At 38.1% G+C, this 12,314-nt stretch overlaps 2 protein-coding genes across 3 annotated transcripts in view; one reads left to right on the top strand and one right to left on the bottom strand.

Moving 5' to 3' along the window:
- LOC146657314 (DNA repair protein XRCC4-like) overlaps positions 1 to 2,433 on the bottom strand; it is a 26,393-nt gene extending 23,960 nt beyond the window's left edge. For both annotated transcript variants that reach the window (XR_014914054.1, XM_085425314.1), the window contains exon 1: positions 2,376 to 2,433. The gene's annotated coding sequence lies outside the window, so the exon portion shown is untranslated. The remainder of the gene's footprint in view (positions 1 to 2,375) is intronic.
- tmem167a (transmembrane protein 167A) lies at positions 2,433 to 10,103 on the top strand. The gene is made up of 4 exons (XM_085425315.1): positions 2,433 to 2,540; positions 5,013 to 5,122; positions 9,285 to 9,319; positions 9,437 to 10,103. The coding sequence occupies exons 1-4, from the start codon at positions 2,538 to 2,540 to the stop codon at positions 9,505 to 9,507; spliced, it is 219 nt and encodes a 72-aa protein (XP_085281441.1). The 5' UTR covers positions 2,433 to 2,537; the 3' UTR covers positions 9,508 to 10,103.
- Positions 10,104 to 12,314: the final 2,211 nt, after the last annotated feature.

Raw genomic sequence — 12,314 nt, forward strand, 5'->3', positions numbered from 1 at the left:
CTGATAGGAGGGAAACCTGCAGTCGTAGTCTGACTTGGACAGACTGCAATCACTCTCAGAGAGATTGTTGAAGGTTTGCAAATTATTGCTGTCTAATTTATAAATGCAGACAGACTGCCATAAGTTTGAATGAGTTTTTGTCAGAAAGCACAACTCAAGGGGACTCAACTCAACTGGCTGCCAGCTGGTTGTATTCTGGTTATATTCCTGTAACACAGGAAGGTTACTGAGTGCAAATGTAATAGCTAAATGCAAATTTCTGTCTATATCGACAGCAACAGATTTGTGATTTTTGACAACTTATCGCAGCTAGTTGCTGTATTATCAGAAACACATTGCATGCAATTGCCAACTTGACTCCATTCGACCGCAGACTGATAGCAGACTGCCTCTGTCTTATGGCAGTGACAGTGTCTCATTTTGCAGCTGAAAAATAACTGAACTAATAACTTTATCTTATGAGATAAAACAGATGAGTACATAATTAGCAGTTTTAAAAAGGGGATTGCAATATATGTTATTATAATACTGCATATTGCAAAATGTTAAAAATCGCAATAGTATATCGTGAGTGAAGTATTGGGAAAATATCGTATGGCAGTGTGTCCGGTAAGTACCACTTATATTCAGTACTGTACAATAGTTTTCCTATACCAATAGCCCAAACTCTACTGATCTCTAATTCATTTTGCACTGTGAAAATAACCCTAAACCCCAAAGAATCATAAAGAACAACTATTTCTTCACTAACAAGAATTTAAAAAAAGTCCTGCAACAAAAAGTATGGTCCCAATGGAGCCCTGATCTCTACATCAATCAGCCACTTCAAGATAAAATGAAGAGACAGAAGAAACTAAAAAATCACAGATCCACTAAAGAATAGTAACTAGGGCCATAATGTATGTTAATGCATTTACTTCTCTTTCAAGTGAACATACTCACTTGAAAGAACCTGGACTAAGAACTGTGCTCCTACTGCTGGTTTTGATGACACTAAAACCATGGGAAGAATAATGAAGGCATGACAGATTCTTCATAACAGAAACCACTACTGCAAGCAGACATTATATGTTCAAAGCAAGCCAGCCTCCATTATCACAGAAAACGAGTGCAGTGGAGTTTTTCAAATTTTCTTTTGTTCATTTTCTGCTAACTTAATAATATGGTTACAGAAAAAATAAGTACTATTACAGTAAACCACTTGTTTTATAACAGAAACCTCAACACAAGTGGTTTGCAAAAGAAAGGTACTTTGTATTCTGGTGAAATTAGCCGGATCAGGTCGGAGCAGACATCAAGCACGCTGATGTCAGCTTGCTGTAACACTTCCAGTATCCCGTTTCAAAATAACCAAAAGTCAAAAACATCTTTAAAAAAATAAAGCTTGAGGACTGTTTCACTCTTGCAAATGTAAATATGGCCTGATTTTAGATCTCACAAACAGAAGGCCACACCAAGTCTTGATTTAACTTCAGTAATCAAATGTGCATGTATTGTACTGTAGCCAAAATGGATCACTGTAAACTATATAAAAGAAAATAAATTTGACCACATTAAGAGGAATGTAAGCCTACATGTAAGCCCGGCCCATCTCTTTGTCTTAGGAACACATCTGAAGGCAGACATTGTCTTAGACAGCTAAATAATTAGCAGTCTAAGACAATGAGCAAACAAATTTATTCTTCTAATTTCTAGGAGTGCTGAGGAGGGAAATGTCTGGGGGGAAATTTATGAAACACTGTTTGAATGCAATTAAGATGCTGCCATGGCTGGTTAGAGAGGGAGGGAACATCATTGTGAAAACTTTGAGAGAAAAGTGGACCACAAAAATTTCTCTCTTACATCACCAAGAGAGAAATATGAGCTATATAATGTAATTTTTTGCACATTAAACTTTAAAAACAAAGACAAGCACACCACGAATGATACCAATTAGCAAAGTATAGTTTTAACACATTTGTCTGTAGACAGTCTACACTACTGTCTACAGACTTGAACAACTCTCAAGTATTTTCAAGCTAGTACTCAAGTTTGAGGGTATAATATCTAAATATTGTATAATAATGTTCATTTCTATTTTTCCTTTATATGTTCAGAATAGATTTTATCATTAGCAACGAGCTGGCTCTGCAGGTGCCGACGTCTTAGACTTCAAATAACTTTATGTGTGCATTATTATAGAACAAAGCACAGTGGCATAGGCGCTATGGCAAGGCGCCGAGTCATTAGCGTGTTATAGACGACTCGAATTTTCCTCTAGTTCTTACAAATGAAGTACAAATTCTTCTTCGAAAACTTAGCACTATGTGGACCAACAACTGCGATGTGAAAATGAAGCAATTATTTTATGAAACTGATATCATTGAAGCACTCACTCTTGACAGCTTCGACAGTAGTTTCAACCTTCAACTCTTGTGCTTTGAGCCAATCAGCGACAGCGCAGTGCGTCCTTACGTCACGCAAACCGTGCTTCGCTTTCGTTACGTAAGTTCCAGGGAGGCGGAAGTGTGATGTGGCTTTGATTCCCATTTACAAAAATGGTAAGTTTGTTTTGATAAAGCAGATCTTTTTGATCTTTTGCAGCGACGTTTAAGCGTTATTTATCGCACGTATTGGAGATATGACCTGTATCAGTGATAAACTGTGATGGCAGCTTGTGCTTGTAGAACATACAGTAAATGTTAAACTACCGAGCTAATAGTGGTTAGCTGAGTTAGGCTAAAAGTTTAGCAAATCTAGCCACAATGTCACGTTTCCGTTCATGCTATTAAACTTTTATTTCATCGAGTGCGCGCACTAATGTGTCATTGGGAGTCGTTTGCTAAAAAAGTCAAGTTATCTCTGATTTTTTAAATACGACGAGTGCCAGCATCGTAGTGTTTTGAGGCGTATGCCACGTAGCTAGACAAGGAGCATGGACTACTGCCTGCATGCGTGGGTATTTCGAATTAAAACTCGTAAATGAATATGTAACCAGTGAAATTAATTGTTTCCATAAAGTAGAATTTTAAAGACGAGCGTTTATTAAGAGGGCCTAAATGATGAATAATGATGAAATGATGAACCAACAGAAACAGGGAACGTGGTTAATTATATAACATTTCATTTTTAAAAGTTAAACATTACGTGTACGACACCAGTTAAGTCGTTGTAAAATGATGCTTATTTTCTGTAACAGCATTACAGTTTGAGTTATTGAGGGATATTATAAATTCAGCAATAGAAGCAGTTCATAATCTCGAAGTTATTTTAAGGTATAGACTTTAAATACCCCTGTTTAAATCCTATGTTAGTTCTTAAATGTACTTGTAAACTCATCATGCTCACTACTTGAGCAATGGAGTTGGATTAGACTCTATTGCAGAGTCCCTTGGTTGCTTTGGCGTGCCATAAGATTAAGACAGTTATAAATTAATAACAAAGTCCTTCCTTTAGATTTACCTTTGATTTGATCATAAGTGCACATGCATTGTAAAATGAGGTGCACATGGTAAATATTGCCATTCACATTGCGAAAGACTGGCCAATATGATCAGCAGTTTTTCCATTTAGTTTCTCATCCTGCAGATGAACGCAAATTCCGGTCTTGGTTCTTGCAGCTGCACTACCAATCTGGTCTGTGAGCTAGCTAATACGAAAGGCTTGGACTAGCTGGTTAGCACCAACTGAACAAAAGAGTGAGCTGTTGTTCTCTTGTAACTCAGTGGTAGATAAAGTTCTTTCAAATGGTTGAATACAAAGATCAAAATTACTGGCAATATATAAGGTGAAGATTACTGGATAATTACTGTGTGGGTGTTTAATAAACCAGATTCAATTCCAAAACACCTTGTTTCTTAGATTAGGATGTGGACATGAGTTGCAGTTTGCTGGTGAGTTATGAACAAATACATAAATATTGATCGACCTTGCTTTTTTTTTTCCAGGGAAAAATAATCAGGATTGCTTCCACTAGTTAACCTTTCTAATCTATCTAGGCCAATCTCCAAGGTACATTGTTCTGTAGAAGGCTAAAGGCTCTTTTGCAGTAGCAAATAAAATCACTTAGTATCTGAAACTAAGTTTGATTCATAACTCGACCGTCTTTCAATTCTTACATCGGTGCAACGATCTGTGCAGACATCTGAGTGCCTTTCAATTTGTTGTGACAGTGTGGATTTTTCAACTATGTCTACAAGTGCACCAACTGTAAATGTTCCCTCCAAGCAGACTAAAAAAATGGTAGGATAAGAGCACTCATGTGTCCCTGGTGTCCACAGCTGTCCAAAGTACTGTCTGTGTGGTCTACAAGGTTTCATGTATTGACTGCCAATTCTTTAACATGTTTGACAAAAAGTGTGATCAGCAAGAAGAAGTGGGTTGGCTCACAGGTTGTGTGTGAGAAAAATACAGTCTCTGGGGAGCTAATTTTGTTTTCTCCCCATTTATGTTGGACTGTGGGCTCGGTATATTCACTGACTGTTCGATCTATATATGTGGTAGAACACTGTAGTAGCTATTGTTTTAATGCAACAGTTAATTATTCTCATAAGTGGCATGTCTGTTTCTAGTTTTGTTATTCATCTTTTTAATGTCTAAAACAGTTTTGAAGTGAAAATCTTAAGTGTTGCACCTTTTGATGATAAGGACTAACTGAGTCCATTTGGACTTTGGTCTTCATTTTGGCAAATCAGAGTACTGTATAAGATATTGATTGTGAGGGAGGTCATAATACCTTCTAGGCACGTAGTTGATTTTGTAAGTAAGTTTACATATGCACTTTCACTGTGTAATTCTGAATATGAGATTATAAAAAAACAGATTTTAAGTTGAGTTTTTGACAATATAATAACTCTAAAGCGTTCTGCACAGTCAGTCAGCACCAAAGTGAACAACTGGCACAACAGCTATCTTCTCTGCACGTAGCTGAAGATCAGTATTACAGAAAACTGTCACGAGTTCACTTTTTTTAAATTGTTATGACATATTGTATTATGTCTGTACTAAATGTATCATTCTCTTTCATCTTGCAGTCAGCCATTTTCAACTTCCAGTCACTGCTAACTGTGATTCTCCTCCTGATCTGTACCTGTGCCTACATCAGAGCAATGGCCCCCAGCCTGCTGGACAAGAATAAGACTGGGTAAGATGGGCTACTTAAAAATCACCACTGACATGATTAATTGGCTTCCCATCTTTGTCTTTTTGAGCAGTATAAATGATCAAAATGACTAAATCATTCATCTTTTCTAAGTTCATTATCAGCAATAATGGCAAATTGCTTGATCACTCTTCATTTCACTATGTAATAATTCAGAATGGTAATCTGTATGTAAAGTATATTATTGTGGTTCTATAACATTATAGATCATCTTACAAGAAATTAAAGGTAAGGTTAAAACAGTAAATTTCAGTCTAATGCTTTCAGAATAGATGGAGACATTCACATGCATATGACAACAGTTAAATGTGGAGCCTTGGAGCAGTGTAGAAGAGTGAAAATTCAAATCTAATGATTCTGCAAGTTTAATCAGTGCTTGCTGAAATATTTCTACACAGCAGTCACTTACAGTGTTTCTGCTGGTAAAAACAGGAAAATTGTGGCTGGAGACAACAGTTATTGCGACCAAATGCCATGAATTTGCAAACTCATTATCTTTGAAATCAGAGTCAGTCTGCTATCAGCTTGCAATTAAATGAGATCAAGTTGCCTATTTACATGCTGTGTCTGTGATAATACAGCAATGAACAGTGATACATACAGGGAGTGCAGAATTATTAGGCAAGTTGTATTTTTGAGGAATAATGTTATTATTGAACAACAACCATGTTCTCAATGAACCCAAAAAACTCATTAATATCAAAGCTGAATGTTTTTGGAAGTAGTTTTTAGTTTGTTTTTAGTTTTAGCTATTTTAGGAGGATATCTGTGTGTGCAGGTGACTATTACTGTGCATAATTATTAGGCAACTTAACAAAAAACAAATATATACCCATTTCAATTATTTCTTTTTACCAGTGAAACCAATATAACATCTCCACATTCACAAATATACATTTCTGACATTCAAAAACAAAACAAAAACAAATCAGCGACCAATATAGCCACCTTTCTTTGCAAGGACACTCAAAAGCCTGCCATCCATGGATTCTGTCAGTGTTTTGATCTGTTCACCATCAACATTGCGTGCAGCAGCAACCACAGCCTCCCAGACACTGTTCAGAGAGGTGTACTGTTTTCCCTCCTTGTAAATCTCACATTTGATGATGGACCACAGGTTCTCAATGGGGTTCAGATCAGGTGAACAAGGTGGCCATGTCATTAGTTTTTCTTCTTTTATACCCTTTCTTGCCAGCCACGCTGTGGAGTACTTGGACGCGTGTGATGGAGCATTGTCCTGCATGAAAATCATGTTTTTCTTGAAGGATGCAGACTTCTTCCTGTACCACTGCTTGAAGAAGGTGTCTTCCAGAAACTGGCAGTAGGACTGGGAGTTGAGCTTGACTCCATCCTCAACCCGAAAAGGCCCCACAAGCTCATCTTTGATGATACCAGCCCAAACCAGTACTCCACCTCCACCTTGCTGGCGTCTGAGTCTGACTGGAGCTCTCTGCCCTTTACCAATCCAGCCACGGGCCCATCCATCTGGCCCATCAAGACTCACTCTCATTTCATCAGTCCATAAAACCTTAGAAAAACCAGTCTTGAGATATTTCTTGGCCCAGTCTTGACGTTTCAGCTTGTGTGTCTTTTTCAGTGGTGGTCGTCTTTCAGCCTTTCTTACCTTGGCCATGTCTCTGGGTATTGCACACCTTGTGCTTTTGGGCACTCCAGTGATGTTGCAGCTCTGAAATATGACCAAACTGGTGGCAAGTGGCATCTTGGCAGCTGCACGCTTGACTTTTCTCAGTTCATGGGCAGTTATTTTGCGCCTTGGTTTTTCCACACGCTTCTTGCAACCCTGTTGACTATTTTGAATGAAACGCTTGATTGTTCGATGATCACGCTTCAGAAGCTTTGCAATTTTGAGACTGCTGCATCCCTCTGCAAGATATCTCACTATTTTTGACTTTTCTGAGCCTGTCAAGTCCTTCTTTTGACCCATTTTGCCAAAGGAAAGGACGTTGCCTAATAATTATGCACACCTGATCTAGGGTGTTGATGTCATTAGACCACACCCCTTCTCATTACAGAGATGCACATCACCTAATATGCTTAGTTGGTAGTAGGCTTTCGAGCCTATACAGCTTGGAGTAGGACAACATGCATGAAGAGGATGATGTGGACAAAATACTCATTTGCCTAATAATTCTGCACTCCCTGTAGTTGTAAATTGCAAATCTGTGATCTACACACATATAAATTCACATTTTCTTCTTGGATTCAGATTCTAGCCTGAAACCCATTAACAAAAATTCAGAAATTCTTCCACAAATACTGATGTAGTTGCAGCAGGTCTGCAATTAAACTGCAGATTGCCATAGGTGATCAGCAACCATGCTATTATATATAACTGAGGGCGTTTTCACAACTATTGTTCATTTACTCTGATCCGATCAGTTGATGAGTTTGTAAACTTGTAGCTTTTCCCCGTGGTTTTGGTTTACAGAGAAAAGTCCAAGAGAACTCCAGGCGAAGTGCAAACTGTGAAAATATTCAGTCCATTCATTGGCCAGATGTGTCTGGGGCAGGAGAGGAGCAACAAATTAAATATAGGAGGAAGATGCAGTGTGAGAAAACTGAGAATTTACATTGATTTCTTGGCTAGTTGCTAGACCGTACAGACCTGCACATATATAAAACCTCCCCACATTAAGAATACAAAGAATGCATTGCAAACTAATGTTTTTTAGTTCAAACTTGCAGCATACAGCTGGTGGTTGGTCCAGTTTGGGGTCAGATCACGCTCGCACCATAAACAAACCGCTCTGGTGCTTGTTTGGAAATGCACCGAGACCACCTCCTCCTCCTCCGGTGTGGTTGTTTTGAATGGCACCCAAGTGCGGTTACTGTCTTCACAACTGCACAAACAAATCTTACCAAGGGGGAAAATGAACCTGAGCTCAATTTAAACAGACTAAACAGCGCAGGTGTGAAAACACCCTAAGACGACCAATTGAGTCAAGCAGCCCATTGCAAAAAGATGTTTCACAGATGAGTTTGCTCATTGCTACAGACTGCGATTGTTTGGAAACAAGTTGCCTCCTACCAGGTGAGCTTTGCAATAGACTTGGAATCAAAAGGTCGGTGGGGTGACCACTTGGATACCACAACTACTTGCAATCAGTTCCAGATTTTTCCTAGTCGCAAGGGGATTGCTGTCCTCGTCTTACTCTGTCCACACTGAGCAATGGCAATTGTTGATAGACACACACCACCAATGATAAGTGAACATCCTTTAAGGTTCTGACGCCGTCAGTTTTCATAATAGAAATGGTGCACTTCAAGTAATTTACGCCTGTATTTTTGCTCATATTAAAGTCGTTCCTTTATCAAGTAAGGCTTGTCTGTCCAAAACACTTGGTTAATAAGAAGCTGCTTATTAAGGCCAGTAAAGTAGCAGAAGTAAAGCAGATTTTTATAATTTCAGGATCAACATTATTCTTGGCTGTATAAGTTCTGTAATTCATTTCTAATAAATCTGGCAAATCCCAGAAACAGTTTCACTCACATACACACAGCATTGGAAAAGGGAGGGACATCCTGTTCAGACAAGCGCTTGAGACTGAGAATGTCATATGGGATGATTTAATAGTTTTCCCCCTTGATTGATTTGTTGACTGAGGCATGAGACATTATTTGTGTTGATTTGATGCCACACATTTCGCAGATAATTCTTGTGTGGTAGGGAAAGGCACAAAATCTAAGGGGAATACCATCTCCAAGAAAATATGTGTTTTATAAAGAAAAATAGCAGTACACTCAAAAACAAATCTTAGCTTCAAGTGTACAAAATGTAACTGTTATACAGAGACAACTTTGAGGAAAAAATTGTACAATGGGATGCTGACACCATCTGGTGAGAATGAAAGTTTAAAAAGTTTGCTTTAAATGCAGAGACACACAGAGCTCTCAAAAGAAGTGAAAATGTCTCATTTGCCTCAGTGCTCAATCCATATGAGATGTCCTGCTGTTCGTCTTTTCCCTCTACGTTGTAAATTCCTCACATGGAACTTGACATCCGATGGCTGCTTGGGTTTTGTGGAGTACCTCTGTTGCTGTATGTGCACATATCATCACAGGTCTTTGAGCTTTTAATATCAGAGTTCCTGTTTGTAATGTTTGTAATTCCTTTACTTTTTAGGCTTCTAGGAATTTTTTGGAAGTGTGCCAGAATAGGTAAGCCTATGACTGCCCCATATAGTTTTTTTTTTACTTTGTCATATTGTTATTCATACATGCATGCAGAAATGTTTCCTGACAAAGCCTAAACACTGCACTATTGCATTTCTCCAGGTGAGCGGAAGAGTCCGTGGGTGGCCTGCTGCTGTGTCATCATGGCTTTTAGTATACTGTTCCTACAGTAGCAATCTAAAGAAACCCACTAATGGAAACATTGGAGAAATGGAGAGACACGAAGACATGGACAGGATGATCCTAGAAGCACAATAAGACCTCCTTTGCTTATCAGTTAGATAATGTAAAAAGAGAGACCTGACATCACGTACTGAGTCACGGAGAGCCCGTGTATGGAGGAGGGGGTTAGCTGATAGCATTTGTGTGAATCCCTCCACAGACTTCCAGGTCTGTACGTTTAAGTGTGTGTGTGGGAGGAACAAGTGTACCGCTTTTCTGTTATCTGCTATTTGTGGGATCAAATGATACAGTTTGTCTAAACATTTCAAACAGATTTTTTCCATCATTTTGTGTCACTATAAGGAGCTGATTAATCTGTTTGAAATTCTTCACAAAGAGGACCCCAATAAATGTTTAATCTGTTTACATGCTGACTTATATTTGTTACCTTCCTGTTTGTTGAGTTGAAAATGGTGGGTACAGCAAACAAAATGGTATTAAAGCTCTTCAGGTGTCTAGTTGTCCTACATTTTTGCCTCAAAGAGCTACTGATGTTTTTAATGTCAGTTGGTTTGCAGCTATTTATTAAAGTCCCTTTTTTTTGGAAGTGTGGTTTTAAGTTTTTCTTTTTTAACAAAGCTTATGATTCATGTTTTCTGCCACATTGTACAAAGTGTCAGTAATTATGACTTCAAACATGGTAAATACGTGTTGATGATAGATTTGTGTCATTCTTTACTATTTAAGTACTTATTTATAAACATGCAAGAATCTTTTTAGAGCTGTTTAGAGGGTCAAGAGTTTGTGATAACCTCTTAAACTTTGCAGTGAACACCTATCTTGGCAAGGTTTTGTGCAAAAAAAGCTGGAAAGCTTTGGTTTCATTCATACTAAGAAAACCTTAAAAAGTTCTGCTTTAAAAATCTGGAGAAAATTTAGTAGCCTCTGAAACAGATCCAGAATATGTTAGAAAAGTTACAACTATGTGTGATTGCTTATTTAGACAAATTCTGGTAATTTCATCTTTGAACTGTGTACAAGATAAATTGCATGAAACCAAAATTCCACATGTGACCACATCATAAAACTGCCTGCAACAGGCTTAAATTATAAAGTCCTTATGAAAAAGCCTTGACAAGTTTTGTCAGCCACAGAATTTGACCAATTGGTGAAATCCTAAGAAATGCTGGCCTGGTATTGTTTCAGGAAATAGTACAACTGCATTGTGGGTTTCTCATGAAAATATGAAGGGGGGGGTTAAAGTTATTCACACATTTTCTCCCTGTTTATGGGTACAGAGGATGAGACTAAAGAAGAACACTTGTAGTCACACACCCCCTTGATGAGTATCCAGATCCAGACTCCCTGTTAGAGAACATAGATCCTATATTGGTGTGCAACCGTTTTAGCTCTCCTCGGTTGAGATAAAGCATCAAGCCTTCTGGTAAATTTGTGATTATCAGGCCATGACGCAGATAGAGCAGACACAGCGGAGCAGTCCTCCATTTCTATTTGGGGGAACAGAGATACTGGTACGAAGGATATCACTGGGTCAATGAACTGAGCTAATGTCTTGGGTGATGAAAGGAAGACACTATGGAAGAACTGATGCTCCTTGCTTCAGCTGATGATAGGAGCTGTTATCACTGGTTCAATTACATGTAGGAAAGATGGAAGAAATAACTCGTAAACTGGCGGTAGGCAGCTGTATACTGCTCTGGTAGGGTAATTTGGGGACAAAAATCAAACTAAACATATAATTGTTCTTTTCTTTTTGGGTCAAGATCATTATTCCTAATCTCCCATAAGCTATGGAAACATTTGCCAAGCAATGAGCAATGAACATCTGGCAGAAGTGCAGTGAATTGATGCCTAAAAAAACTTTAGGACTTCGCTCACTTAATGCATGCTCTGATTTTTCTGTTTGAATTGGCTGATCAGGATTGATTAAAGGGGATGCCAAATGGCAAAGGGCACAAAAATAGTCCTGTTTCTTATGTCAGAATTCTGCTTTAAATGTCATCTGCTGAGCATCATTGCCTCTGTCCTTAAAAGTTATGTTTATTTCTCGGCTCCACCAGCCGCGGCATGGCAACCAAACAGTCTAAACTAACTGTGCTTAACAATGTGAAGCAAACTCATTTAACTGACTGCTAAATAAAATGTGATGTTATGGTGACATCATAAAGCGTCTCTGTCTGCCATGTGAACAGAAGAAGAAAAAAAAGATCCAAGTATTGATTCCCTCATGATTTGATGTATCGCTGTTCTAATTAGAAAAAATAAAGCTTTTACTATAAAAGGCCAGGATAGTGAATTCAAAGTGAGACTGTAAATGTCAGACATCTTTTTTTAGCATTTAAACAATAACAATTTTTGGGAGCTGATTCTACTTTTCAAAAGGCACCTTGTATCTATTTACAGTGTCAGAACTGAACGGATAAACTTTTAACTCGTGCCCTCAGTATTTAAACAATCCTAGTTACAGACTTGCTATTTCTGTATATCCTATACAAAGTTACAGTTGTGGTCAGAAGTTTACATTCACTCTTCATGGGCATGAATGTCGTGGTAATTTCGGGGTTGTAATGATTTCTTTGAACTGCTCTTTTTTCTAGGGTGCAATGATTGTAATCACACATCTTTCATGACTTTAAAAAACAAGAATTTGGTATACAAGTTTGGATTTACATTAGATTTTCTCTAATTCACACAGGGTCAAAAGTTTAGATACAGACTCACTCACTTAAATCTTTTAATAAATGATGCTGAAGGTTCTATTAAGAGTGTTATTTTGACAAAGCCAAGGCATATTAAC

This window comes from Rhamphochromis longiceps, linkage group LG12 (genome assembly GCF_057381845.1).
Source record: "Rhamphochromis longiceps isolate RC_006_pf linkage group LG12, R_longiceps_female_GT1.1, whole genome shotgun sequence".
In the NCBI taxonomy this organism is placed as follows: Eukaryota; Metazoa; Chordata; class Actinopteri; order Cichliformes; family Cichlidae; genus Rhamphochromis; species Rhamphochromis longiceps.